The sequence below is a fragment of the Ictalurus punctatus genome, chromosome 18 (assembly GCF_001660625.3).
Source record: "Ictalurus punctatus breed USDA103 chromosome 18, Coco_2.0, whole genome shotgun sequence".
NCBI lineage: Eukaryota > Metazoa > Chordata > Actinopteri > Siluriformes > Ictaluridae > Ictalurus > Ictalurus punctatus.
This window is the reverse complement of record NC_030433.2, coordinates 20,656,997-20,670,698: the sequence shown is the minus strand read 5'-3', so window position 1 is coordinate 20,670,698 and position 13,702 is coordinate 20,656,997. Positions and strand designations below refer to the sequence as shown.

At 40.4% G+C, this 13,702-nt stretch overlaps 1 protein-coding gene across 2 annotated transcripts in view; it reads right to left on the bottom strand.

Moving 5' to 3' along the window:
* The window catches only part of si:dkey-247m21.3 (5-hydroxytryptamine receptor 4), a 50,560-nt gene that overhangs the window by 23,723 nt on the left and 13,135 nt on the right, over positions 1-13,702 (bottom strand). Inside the window, exons 2-6 of one of the 2 annotated variants that reach the window (XM_053687900.1) lie at positions 13,575-13,665; positions 13,322-13,465; positions 12,367-12,567; positions 9,646-9,799; positions 7,177-7,742 (exon numbers count right to left, since the gene is read on the bottom strand). In XM_053687900.1, the coding sequence (XP_053543875.1) occupies positions 7,177-7,742; positions 9,646-9,799; positions 12,367-12,567; positions 13,322-13,465; positions 13,575-13,603 (1,094 nt within the window). In that variant the 5' untranslated portion in view covers positions 13,604-13,665. Of the gene's footprint in view, positions 1-7,176; positions 7,743-9,645; positions 9,800-12,366; positions 12,568-13,321; positions 13,666-13,702 lie in introns of those variants that run through there. The other variant, XM_053687899.1, reaches the window with a different exon arrangement.

Below are 13,702 nucleotides of genomic sequence, written 5' to 3'. Positions count from 1 at the left end.
CGTGCTGGGGGGGTTTCCTCCGGGTACTCCAGTTTCCTCCACCAGTCCAAAGACATGCGTGGTAGGCTGATTGGCATGTCCAAAGTGTCCGTAGTTTATGAATGGGAGTGTGTGAGCGTGTATGTGATTGTGTGCCCTGTGATAGATTGGCACCCTGTCCAGGGTGTACCCCGCCTTGTGCCCGATGCTCCCTGGGATAGGCTCCAGGTTCCCCCGTGACCCTGAAAAGGATAAAGCGGTATAGAAGATGGATGGACCACTTAAGACGATAAATGAGGAATCCCTTTAATCATAAACATAATTTTTCATATTTTCATATATAATTATATGTCATATATCAATATTTCAAATATTTTATATTTTTTCCTTTCCTACCTGTATCGACGTGAATTCTGGTTAATGTCAATTCTGGTTTATTTTTTACATCACGGACAGTCGGAAAAGGCATTTCACTACATGTCATACTGTGTATGGTTGGCCAACCAAATCTGAATTTGAACGCAGTAGTTTTTACCAATCTTTGACTAACGAGACTAAAAATAAAACAGGCGACGCTGAACAAACGAAACGGCCTCGTACTCCTGCATACATTACTGTCCTAAAAATATACAGAGGTGTTATGGCTATCATATATAAAGATGTACTGGATATCAAAATAAGGTTCGAGGTCACATCCTGTTCACCAAATGTGCTTAAGACTGTGCAGCTGCCAAGCGAAGCGTGCAGTGTGATCATCACGACCCTCCCACAGGTCAACCATTAACCAGATGAAACGCAAGAAGACATCTTTATGACGAGCAGTAACAACAACATCCCTAATCTCAAACAGTGTCATAAAACACTTTAGTGCTCTGCCCTGTTTCATGTGCCATACGTGAAGTTGATGAGTGTGACGCACAGGCCTACCTGCTCGGCATGACTCGTTTGCTCATATTTATCTAAGCCGAGGAGTTACGGTATGAATATGTGACACAACGTATGTTAAATAGGAATAAAACACAATGGTGTGTGCTGTTCTAGGAAAATCATAGGCAAAACGGAGTTACCGTAAGCACCCCAACGATTATTTTTCTATAACAGCACATCCTGAAGTTTTATATTTCTCTTATATCACAGGAAACACCTTCCATAAACGTTCAACAAATGACTCCTTACAGAAAACTTCACCTTAGCAATGATTATTCACCATATCAATGTTTTTCTTTGTTAAACAACATCAATCGGTTTATTCTGTTTATTCTTAGGCTTTGATTAGGTGGAGGGTAATCTATGCAATCCTGCAAATGAGCTGTTACTATGGAAACAATAACATACTGTAACAAGTGCATTGATGCACTATATGGCCAAAGGTTTGTGGACTATGGAAAAAAAATAATATATTATAACAAGTTATAGTTACTTGGCAATACACTTGTTATGGGGTATTAATTATGGCCAAAAGTGTGTGGACACCTGACCATAGCAACTAACCATGTCTTTGTATGCTGTAGCATTAAGATTTCTTTTCACTGGAACTAAGGGGCCCAGACATGTTCCAGCATTTCAATGCCCTTGTGCACAAAATGAGACATGGCTTGCCAAGATTGGAGTGGAAGAACTTGAGTGGCCTGCACAGAGCCCTGACCTCAACCCCAGTAAACACATTTGTAATGAATTGGAATTCCGACTGCACCCCCAGGCCTTCATGCCCAACACCAGTGCCAAACCTCTTGTGCGCTTGTGGCTGAATGAGCACATCCCCGCAGCCATGCTCCAAATATATAGTGCAAAGGCATTCGATCGGAGGCTGTTATAGCAACAAAAAGAGGACTGACTTAATATTAATGTACATGATTTTGGAATGGGATGTACAATAGTCAAGTGTCCACATACTTTTGGTCATATCGTGTATAAACCTGTGAACTGCACCCAAGCACTTTTATAGAAAAGTAATGAACATCTTCTGACTAATCAGAATCGAGAATTCAACAGCAACAGTGGTATAAAGATGCTATAAATTGCTTCGCAGATTTTCTATAACATTAAACACAAGTACTAATGGATAAATATGGAGTATGCGTTGTTCTTTAATAAATACAAAATTGTAATAGTCGAGAAATTGCTGCGGTATAAGAGGAATAAAAAACAACAACAACAACAGGATGTTCTGTTATAGGAAAATAATCAACAGTAACTATGCTTCATCACTCCATTCTGTTTCCTCTCTGTTTAATTTCTTTCACCTTTCGGTTTTGTTTGTTCATATTGCAGAGCTTTAATAACTTGTCAAGCTGCCCAATATTATGCCGAAGAAAAAAAAACCTTGCAAACAACAATTTTTGGCACTGATTCTTCATAAATCATGCCTGGCATTAACAGCATGCACAGGCTTCAGCTTAGACTAAGCAGTAATGCTGGTTGTATCTGGCTTTCACACTACCCCCACGTCCAAAGTTCCTCTTGCAGAAGAAGTGAACCTTTGCCAAGCTAATGTGTACCATTTTCCACCAATCACAGGCACCTGAGTAAAGCCCTGGCATTACTTCACCACACAAGCTTCAGGAGTCTTTGAAGAAAAACAGATACAGATTTTTCTCCACAGAAACAATAATAAAAAAATACTGTGATTGACACTACAGGTGGGTGTTGGAAGCCTGGCAGCTTTGGGGTTGATGGCCAAATGAGGAAGCAGAATGTGAATGTGATTTTTTTTTTTTTCTTCATCTACCTCCTCTGTAGCACCTCCGATCTCCACACTGAAAATGAAGCGAGTGAGACAGGGAGTCATCAGAGCTCGCTTCTCTCTGGCGTTACACAGAACCAAGTGTGAATATTAAAGGAACTGTGTCGAATAAAACATGAATAAGACCAGGTGACAGTTTTCCAAGCTTAATCTGTCCAGTTTGGGTGAGTCTATGCCCACTGAAGCCTCAGATTCCTGTTCTTGGCTGACAAGACTGGAACCCAAACTCCGGTTCCAGTACTCTGGTTTCCTCCCAAAGTCCATAGAAAGGCATTGTAGGCTGACTGGCATTTCCAAATTTTCCGTAGCGTGTGGATGTGTGTGCGATTGTGCCCTGCGATAAGTTGACACCTGGTCCAGGGTGTTGATCCACCTGGTGCCCCGAGTTCCCTGGGATAGGCTCCAGGGTCCCCGTGACCCTGTGTATTAAAGAAAATGGATGGATGGATGGATGGATGGATGGACATAATCCAGTGCATTTGCTCATTTGGCTGATGCTTAAAAAAATGAAAGCAAATTACAATTGATGTCATTATAATTGAGGTTTGTGCTCAAAAGGTTAAAGGGATAGTTCACCTAAAAATGAACATTCTGTTATCCCCTTGTGTCATTCCAAACCCAAATACTGTTACGTTTCATAACATAAAAGAAGACCCCCACCACCACCACCACCACCACTCTTTTCCACTCTATTACAGCTCTATTCCATAAAATAGCAGAAGATAGTGATCATGAGCTTTAAAGGTGCATTATAAAGGCACCATAAAAACTATACTCCAGGTGGTCATATGAGAGCTTTGTGTCATATGGACTACTTTTCTGTATAGCCATGTAAACATTCTTCAAAATTCTTGCCAAGACTTGGTGGCAACATGCACTGAGGTTTCAGTGAGTACTAAATGCAGAAGGTTTCCATGACAGAGCTCCAAGACGTACACGACTACTGACCCCAAAGCACAAGAAAAGTCTGTTCAAAATCATATAAATAAGCCACAGAAGTTTTGGGATTCTGTTCTGTGGAGCGATGAAACAAAACTGGAACTTTTCGGCACGATGGATCAGCGGTATGTCTGGAAGAAGAAGAAAGAAGAAAGAGCACTCTGTCCACAGTCGAGCATGGTGGTGGCTCGGTGATGCTCTGGGGCTGCTTTGCATCCTCTGGCACTGGAAACCTGCAGCGTGTGGAAGGAGAGATGGATTCATTGAAGTATCAGGAAATCCTAGAACAAAACGTCATGCCATCTGTGAGGAAGCTGAAGCTTGGGCGTCATTGGACCTTCCAACAGGACAGTGATCCCTAGCATACCTCAAATTCCACCAAGGCTTGGTTGCAGAAGAATTCCTGGAAAATTATACAGGGCCATCACAGTCACCTGACTTGAACCCCATAGAAAATCTGGTGGGATTTGAAGAAAGCGGTTGCAGCACGCAAACCCAAGAATATTTTTGAACCGGAGGCCATTGCTTATGAGGAACGGGATAAGATTCCTCAGGAACGCTGCCAGAAGCTCTGCATCTCGTTTACAGCAGGTCATAACAGCAAAAGGGTGCTCTACTAAGTACTAAATATGCTTGCCATGAAGGCGTTGAATAATTTTGAAACTGGAGAAGTCATTATAAGTTGCATTTTCAGTAGAATTTGGGGAAACCAAATGAAGCATTCATTGTGTTGAACTATTTCCATTGCTTTTGTTTGATTTGTTCATCGCAAACAGCTGAAAGTCTGTAAATTTTGACAATAATCCAAACAATAATTTGCAATGGGGGTTGGAATAATTTTGATTGCGACTGTATTTCAAATATGTAATGCTCTTCAAATATTAATTTGCATTGTAAACAATAAATAACACAATACAGCAAAGATCTTTATTAAAAGAAAATTTTTTAAAAAATAGAAATGAGAGAGGTTCTGCGTGCACAAAATCTGTAGAAAAGTGCTATAACAATAAAATGTAGAAAAGCACCCACAACCAGTAATTATCCAAAAACAAACCATAAAGAGGCAGCGGCTGTGAAGGCACATAAAGCTACTCAAAACACAGAAGGGTGGCCCAGCTGCTGCAATCTGTCTAATCACAGCAGAACGAAAGGTCACATCATTAATCAGGAGATTCATTTGTTTGGAAGGGAAAATTCCCATGCAAAGTAAAATAAATGCACAAGTAAAAGGGAAAACAGTTTAAAAGCCTGCACGATTTTACATACGGCACATAAAGTCTTCCAGCAACGAGCACGCCACAGTCACACCCCCCAACAGCCACCACGATGGCATATCGCCCAAATCCTCTTCGCCAAAGCGACTGCAGAGACGGCTTCAAAACAACACAACACAGCTGAGCAAAAAGGAAGAAAATAATAAGGAAAAAAGTCTGGACTTTGCACCACCCTTCTAAAGCAAACGGTCTCAATTCAAGCCAATAATCTCATGTGTTTTTCCCCGCTCTGAGAAATGGCCGCTGTGTCCTGATCAGACCTTTGCCATATTACATTTGCATCTATTCAAAATTCAAATCACTTCAATGGAAATGAACCATCTCTGACAACCTTTTGACCTAGCCAAACCAAAACAACAGCGCAGGACAAAGTAACAAAAACACACACACAAAGGGTGGGCGAGCAGGTGGGCCTGTCTGTATAAACCACTACTGTTAACAAAAAGGCTGTGTATATACTGTTTGATTGTATTAGCCTGTTGTAGCCTGTTGTTTGGACACATACCTGTATAGAAAAAAGCAAATTCAGCCTAAAATCTAAAATGTATTTTAGAAAGTACGCGCTTGAAGTACACCTACTCAAGCTTGCGAGTTTTTTATTTTTGTTTTACTAAAACACACCTGTAGTAAAGACTGTAGTAATACTTGACTCAGTTCGGTACACTATAAGGCCAAGGTTTTGTGGACACCTGTCCATCACACCCATGTATTCTCCAAACTGTTTCCACGAAGGTGGAAGCACACATTTGTCTAGAATGTCTTTGCATGCTGTGCTGTCGCACTATAATTTCCCATCACTGGAAGCAAGGAGCCCAAACATGTTCCACTATGACAATGCCCCTGTGCAGAAGCGAGCTCCATGAAGACATGGTTTGCCAAGGATGGTGTGGAAAAACTCGAGTGGTTGCACAGAGCCTTGAACGAAACCCCACTGAACACCTTTGGGATAAAATGGAATGCTGACTGCACCACAGGCCTCCTCAGCCCACACCAGTGCCTGACCTCGCTAATGCTCCTATAGCTGAGAGAGCACAAATTCCCACAGCTATGCTCCAAAATCTAGTGGAAAGCCTTCCCAGAAGTGTGGAGGTTATTATAACAGCAAAGAGGGACTAGATCTGGAAAGGGATGTTAAAAAAATTGCACATATGGATGTGATGATCCACAAACGTTTAGCCATATCATGTAGCTAAAATTCACAATGTGAGCACATGAATGCCATTCTTCATCTCAGAATAATAAAACTGAAATTGATACAACATGAACACTAATATGTTTTATATGTTAATAATATGTTCTAGGGTTAAAGGAATAGTCCAGTGTTTTTCATTTATGGCATTTGGTGGACACCCTTATCCACAGCGACTTACATTTATCTCATTTATACATTTGAGCAGTTGAGGGTTAAGGGCCTTGCTCAAGGGCCCAGCAATGACAGCTTATTGGGTGGTGCTGGGATTTTGAACTCATGACCTTACAATGAGTAGTCCAACATCTTAACCATTGAGCTGCCACTGCCCATTGCCACTGACATTTTCTTCCTAATCAGTATCTGCCGTATCTGTAGCTTATATCTGTTTCATCATAACACTATTGCTGTTCCAATGTAACAATTTTTTAAAAAATATTTGCATATTTTAAACATTTATCAATGGGGTTCAAAAGCTACCTTTATGCTACTACCACACTAGGTGTCTCTTATATAGTTAGTTGTTACTAGCTAGGACTAGGACAGCTCTTTTATCATATCAGCACAAAAGGCACAGCGGCCAGCAAGTTTTCTTTAAAGAAACGCCACATGTGAAGACAGCCTTAGACTTCCATTAGCTTCCATTATAAGTGAGTTTGGAGTAAACATTTATTTATTTATTTATTTATTTATTTATTTATTGTCATTTCTCAGTGCAGGCTGAGTGTTGAAACTGAATTCAAATGCAAATTCAAACGTCTTGAAATTCTTGTCCGTGGTAATCACACATGCACTAGAGATACAGTGGATAGAGATGGAAAACCAGTGGAAGAAAGCTGAGATAAAAGGACATTCAATCGGTTTACAGTGCCATAGGGGAAGCTGAAAGGAGCATCGGAAGGAAATGATTAATATGCATGACAAAACACAGGTTCTGTCTGCACTTGACCCGTAAACATGGCCCCAGAGACCCAGAAAAGATAAAGCTTTCATATACAAGGTAATCTTTCATTTCAGGAAGAACAGTGTGTTCAGGAGAGGAATTACTGTACCTGAGCGCAATGGATGTTCCGTTTACAGTTGCCGAGCAAGCTCTGCTCGGGCTAAAGCTCCCCTGGCGGGCATAGCGCATGTCCCCACAGCACAGGATCATGAGGAAGGCTCTGCGAAAAGCCCGGTTCAGAAAGGCATAGAGGAATGGGTTTAAGCCCGAGTTAATGTATCCCAGCCACAGCCATGTGGTCCACATCTGCCACGGCACGCTGTACTGGATGAACGGGTCCAGCACGTTAGTGATGAAGAATGGTGCCCAGCACAGGCAGAAGCAGCCCATAATGACTGCCAGCGTCTTGGCCGCTTTGGTCTCGATCTTCATGCGGCTGGAGCCGGGGTGTTCGTGACTGTAGTAAGAGGGTATGGGAGTGGATCCGGCACGCCGCAGTATCCGGATCTGCCGAGCATGCTCCATAGCTGTCACATAGATGCGCTGGTAGGCGAGGATCATCAGGCCCAGAGGCACGTAGAAGGCCACAGCTGAACAGATGAGAGCGTATGGTCTGTTCACCATGAATATGCAGGATGTCCTGTTTAAGCCCTGGGTGAGCTTCCTCTCCTCAATCTGGAGTATGAAACAATGTTGTTGTTGTTTTTTTTTTAACATTTTTTAAATAAAATACTCCAAAACAAGAACAAAACAGAACAAACAAATAGAGCTGGGCAATGTGATGATATGACAGAGATCATGATTTCTTTCATTTTCGTGCGAATCAGCAGTACAATGAGCAATTTGTGAACAAGTACTTCAATGGAAGTTCCATACTTAGTAGTTCAATCATTTATTTCTCTTGTTACCCATTTGGTCATACGTGCTACAGTAGATGGCTGCTTTTCCTTTGTCTCACTGTCTCACAAGTGTCTGCCTCACCCACTTTGTGTAAAGGTTTCTAACATTGGACTCTCTTTGGACTGTAACATATCTGTTCATGGCTACTTGTCTGTTTCGCTGTCCAGTTTTGCCTAGCTTGCCTGGATGTGAATGTTTTTCAGTGTATCTAGCACCTGTATCTATATTTATAATGTGCTTGAATGCTAACAGGTTATTTGGGATGTGTCAGCTCTTAGCACTTTAACACGTTAACAAATTCATAGGAAATGGTGGCCTCCTTTTTGATTTGAAAAACGTGTTCATGTATTTTAGTCTGATTTTTTTTTTTTTTTTTTTTTCTACTTCAATGTTTGGATTTGTTTTCAGAAAAATAAATTAATAAATATATAATAGATCCCTGTCCCCGATGCGGGCAACATTACATCACAAAAGTTAGGGTGGCCATATTCTGTTTTTTGTGTCTTAATAGTGTTCAAAACAGTGTTACTACGAATGCAGATTTTAATACACTTGACAAAGACACACTAGTAGCGCTATTAGCATCACACAAATATATATAAATTCCTACATTCTTTTGAATGTCCACAGAATAAAATAAAATACTAGATGCCACGAGTGTACCTTCTGCCTCTTCTGCCATCATTTACACATTTGACTGGCCATGTAGTATGAAGCGATGTGATAACATGAAATAAAAATGACCTTATATGACTACCGAGAGTAGGCTAATGGCTGAGAGGCAGAATTTGGCCAATAGTTGCTGCAAGCCTTTTAGAATCGACCAACTGGTGTGCGAGAAGGCGGGAATTACAGAGAGGGGTTAAAGCAATGCAAACCTGCATAAACATGATCCAGTATTAGACCATAAGCACATCATAATGAAACTAAATCCGAATCCCGGACATTTTCTCAAATTTAGAAATCCCGGCCGAACTCTTTTTTAAGGTCTGAAAAAGAGGACGTGTCCGGGAAAAAGAGGACGTACGGTCACCTTAACGAAATCATTTCAGACAACAATTTGTGTTCATTTCTACCAAATTAACTTTGCACAAAATTTATTCGCGCATGCACCAGGAGGTTGCTCATGCGAGTCACGACTGGCGAGAGGGAACCAGAACTATAATCAAGCAGCTGTCTATATTGTGTTAGGTCAAACGATTAATTTCTATGGTTTTAAATGAAATCCTGATAGTATTCCCATTTTTTACTAAATATACCTGTAATCTGATTACTTTCTTTTTTGATGTGACTATAACAGATTATAGGTACCAGTTTTTTGTATCCCGATTACGTAACGCCGTTACATGTAATCCGTTACTCCCCAAGCCTGCTCGTGTTACTCAGCAAGACTCCGGCCAGTTGCTCTCTAATGGACCCTGATCATAGATGGCGTATGTAAAACTCAGGTCACAGCGGCAAAGCTCAACTCGGCCCTGCAGCAGCTGCACATTAGCCAAATGAGCTCCTCCTCGCCTTTGGCAGGTTATACTAAAAATATCTTTCTTTGAGGAAACTTGCAGAGTGCTTTTGCCGAATTGTATTTCGGGTGCACTGTTGCCAAGTAAAATTAATCTGATGAACGAGCAAATGAATTTCACATGCAATGCTCACACGCAGACATCGATTATCCACTTACAATGTCCTCGATGCCAATGGCATTCCAGTTCTGCATGATGGGGAGGAAGGAGATGAACAAGGGGATAACCCAACACCCCCCCAGCATCAGAGACACTCTCACAGGCGTCATCTTGTTCCTGTAGACCAGTGGCTGGCAGCAGATTGCATAGTACCTGCCAAACATGAGACAGACAAGTGAATATGTGGTGTGTGAATAATAGACATCATTGAGTAACCGGGGCGTATTGCATAACCCCCTTAAAACACCCATTAACAAAACCTTGTACCGCTTTTTCATACCGATTTCACCCAACCTTGTGAATCACATCACTTTTTCATCCTGAAGAATTTTTCCTCACAGGCATGAGGCAAAAAAAAAAAAAAAAACAACACACACACACACACACACACACACACAAAAAAAAAAAAAATGAGTCATCACTCGGCGGGGTGGAGAGAGAAGAATGAATGGCAACGTGGGATGAATAAAATTGTGAAGTCGGAGGCAAGGGTGCAAAAACGTGCATGCATGAAAATGTGTGTGTGTGTGTGTGTGTTTGATAGAGATGTGGAAAAACAGAGCAGAAGAAAGAACAAGTGTTGTTGTCATATGGACCAGGTTAGCATCCCTTTGCTGTTTGCTTTTTATCCAATCAGTACAATCCGATGTCCTCATACAGCTCCTCCCGATGCTGTGTCCAGACGCCCCAGTCTTCATACATACACAAAAGCTATTACGTATATACTGTAAGCGTTACGCTTCATAAAATTAAGCAGAAATTGTTATATATTGGCACATTGATTATATATCTGCAGTCGACATTGAAGTTAAATCACTTTTAGAAGGTTGTATATAATGCTAGCTAGCATTACCTGGCTAATTTATAAAATCCCTCTACACTCTTAGTACTTTGTATATGTAGTTATCTGGCCTGGTGATATGAGCGCACTAGTGCAGTGCTTAGGTGAGCAAACCTTAGCTAGCTACACATCTAAACCAGTTCATTTGGTGGTAACACTTTACAATTGCAAATTTTTCACAGCCTTCTTTGCTCATTTTTTATTTATTTATTTATTATTACCAAGGGTGCCAATATTAGTGAAGGGCACCGTATATAGGGGATCTGTTTTGTGAAAACGACTATTAAAGGCATTATTAGCTGTGATCATTTTAAGTATTTACAAATATTAAACACACTGGTACAAAGCATTCGGCATTAAGTAATTATCTGTATTAACATCTTATTAGTGTATAACTGCCAGTACCTATAGGTTATACCTTTAGTTTCTCGACTTCAGAGGGCACTAATACTACAATACGTGTCTCATATTTTAGGTTTACGTGCTCATATGCAACATATACTGCCCTATTTTGCTACCAATAAGACACGAAATGATCTTGACTGTAGAATATGCGACACAAATTGTCTTACAGAAAGCCTTTTTAGTTCTTGTTAGCATCTAATTAGTGATACCTAAAGCTCTATTTTACAGTATAAGACACATTAGTAGTATTAGTGAAATACTCAACAACAACAACAAAAAGTTTTAAATAGTCAAAAAAAATGTAAGTAAGTTAATGGAGAATATTTGTTATGCATTGCTACATTACAGCTATGAACATTTGTAGGTTAATATTGTCCATTTCTTTCTTTAGACCAAGACTGGCTAATACCTAATAAAAGCATTTACATTTTAGACACTGAGGTATTGGAATAGGTTGAGGTTGAATAAAGTAGTAGATCTCCAGAAGGAAGGTAAGGCTTTGCTATTGGGAGTTAATGTTGGTATGATCAGTAATTATTCAGTTATTATTATAAAGAGCCATAGTTATCTAAGACTCAGTAATTACTGATTAGTTCATAGTGAACTCCTACTAACATACTCAGCAATTAACTACTCGTTCTTCGTAGTTAATAGGAATAAGATATGTGTTAATGAAGAACTACTTATTCATTCCTGCTTAGTTCCTGCATAGTTGGTTAGGTGTTGTCCATTATTGTAAAGTGTTTCCCATTTGGCGTTAAATTGTTCATAGATATGATCAATGTTTCAATATATTTCAACATTTTAACAAAAATTGACAGATGTATCACCTTAAAGTTCTATCATTATTATTTTTGTTTGTTGGTTGAGTCTGGAGGAGCGCTTGACTGGGAGTCCACACACTCCAAAAGGATTTCATCATAAAAACATACACAATTTATCACGTTTCTTTCTTTCTAAAATCAGCGACAGGCAACAGAGCTCTTATCTTGTTGCTAAATATCCTGCAGCAGGAGACTTGTAGAAGGAAAAAAAATTGAGTAATAGCACAATCCTATACAAAATGATAATCAGTCTGTCAATGCCGCGGTGCAAACTACACACTTACTTCAGAAACACACGGGATAAAAGGAGCAAGCGCGACACTGAATCTGAAGTGCATCCAAACATACCTATGTCACAAAGCACCAATCAGAAGTGAGTGATTAATAAACACAGACAGATCAGCCTTGCACCATTGTGTGGGTTCTCAGCACTGATTTTCAATGACCTGCTCTAATGAGGGCTCTCTATCATTATGATAAAAAGGCCCATGGTTATAACAAGACTATGCGGCCCAGATGGCTAATAAGGCAGCTGTGTAATAAACAGGAAGTGCTGTGCAATTCAGCCCACAATGATTATTCTAAGTAACTTGTCTTCATCTCTCGGGGGCTAGTTAATTAGACCTCATTAGCCTGCCTGATGCTCGTACCTGTCCAGGGCAATGCAGCACAGGTGCAGTATGGACGCAGTGGTGAGCAGTACATCCAGCGAGGTGCGCACCAGGCAGAATGTCTCTCCGTAACTCCAGTGGCCTGTGGTGAGCTCTATCGCCGCAAACGGCATCACTAAAAGAGCCACCAGGAGGTCTGCGAACGCCAGGGAGACAATGAAGTAGTTGGTCTTCTTCTTCCTAACATTTGGTCAAAGGAACAAGCCAATTAAATCAGATATTGTCCAATTAGTGCATTCTATATTCCAAATACTAAGTTTCAGATGGAGCTATGACTGTTCTATGGTATAAAGGCGTTATACAACATCTCAAACCTCACCAGCAAGTTTGTGTGATACACTGAACAACTTCACAAAGGCAATTCAATCATGCGTGTTCCACAATGCTAAACTGATGGCTGTAAGATTTATTTACTTTTTAGCTACATTAGCATAAAAACTAAAGAAGCTAACGTCAGACACCAGAAAGCTATAGTAAGATATTCTCTCCAGCAGTAGCGATTTGACTTGAGCAGTTAACGAGCTAGGTACGTTTAGGCTAGGTATATATTATATCAAGGAATAAAAAACAAACACTAGCATATTGCATATTGTGTAAATCAGTTGTCAAGATTACTAGCAAAAGTAACTTTCATTCAAAGCATTACTCAGTCGACAACGAGTATACTGTGTGCAATTAGCCTCTGGCATCAATACAATTAATGTCAAATGTATAATTATTTAATTTCAATATATTAACATTAGTAAGATTTTTATGACATTTTACTCATTTTATATTTGACATATAATTGCATTTGAAGAGCTTCAATAGCTCTAGCATTATTTGTTGTGTGAATCCCGATTGTATGGAATCACACGTGATGACAGGTGATAAATCAGTGTAAACTCATTCAGTCATCGTTTGAGGGTCATATCACTGACAGGAAGTGCCTCACCTCAGCTGCCTGTCCCTTGACAGAGCCACCATCACCAGTAGGTTACCAAGGACAGTCATAATGATAATAGATGCCAGGAAGAAGGTCAAAACGATCCTCTCCAGGGCGTTAAAAATGTGCTCACTCACCACTTCATCAACTGATCTGCAAGCAATCAAAGGCAGAGGAATCAACACAGGAATTTGCCTGTACAAAATAATAAGAGAATTTTTTAAAAAGCACATGAAAAATAATGTAATGTGCATCTTGTTACTCCTCTGTGGGGTCGGCCGACGTGGCCATCACTGGTCATCTGCATGGAGACAGTCCGACGGGATTCCTCCACGCTAAACACTGCAGCGCCTCTGCAAATACACAAAGCAAGCTCAATTTCTCACATCG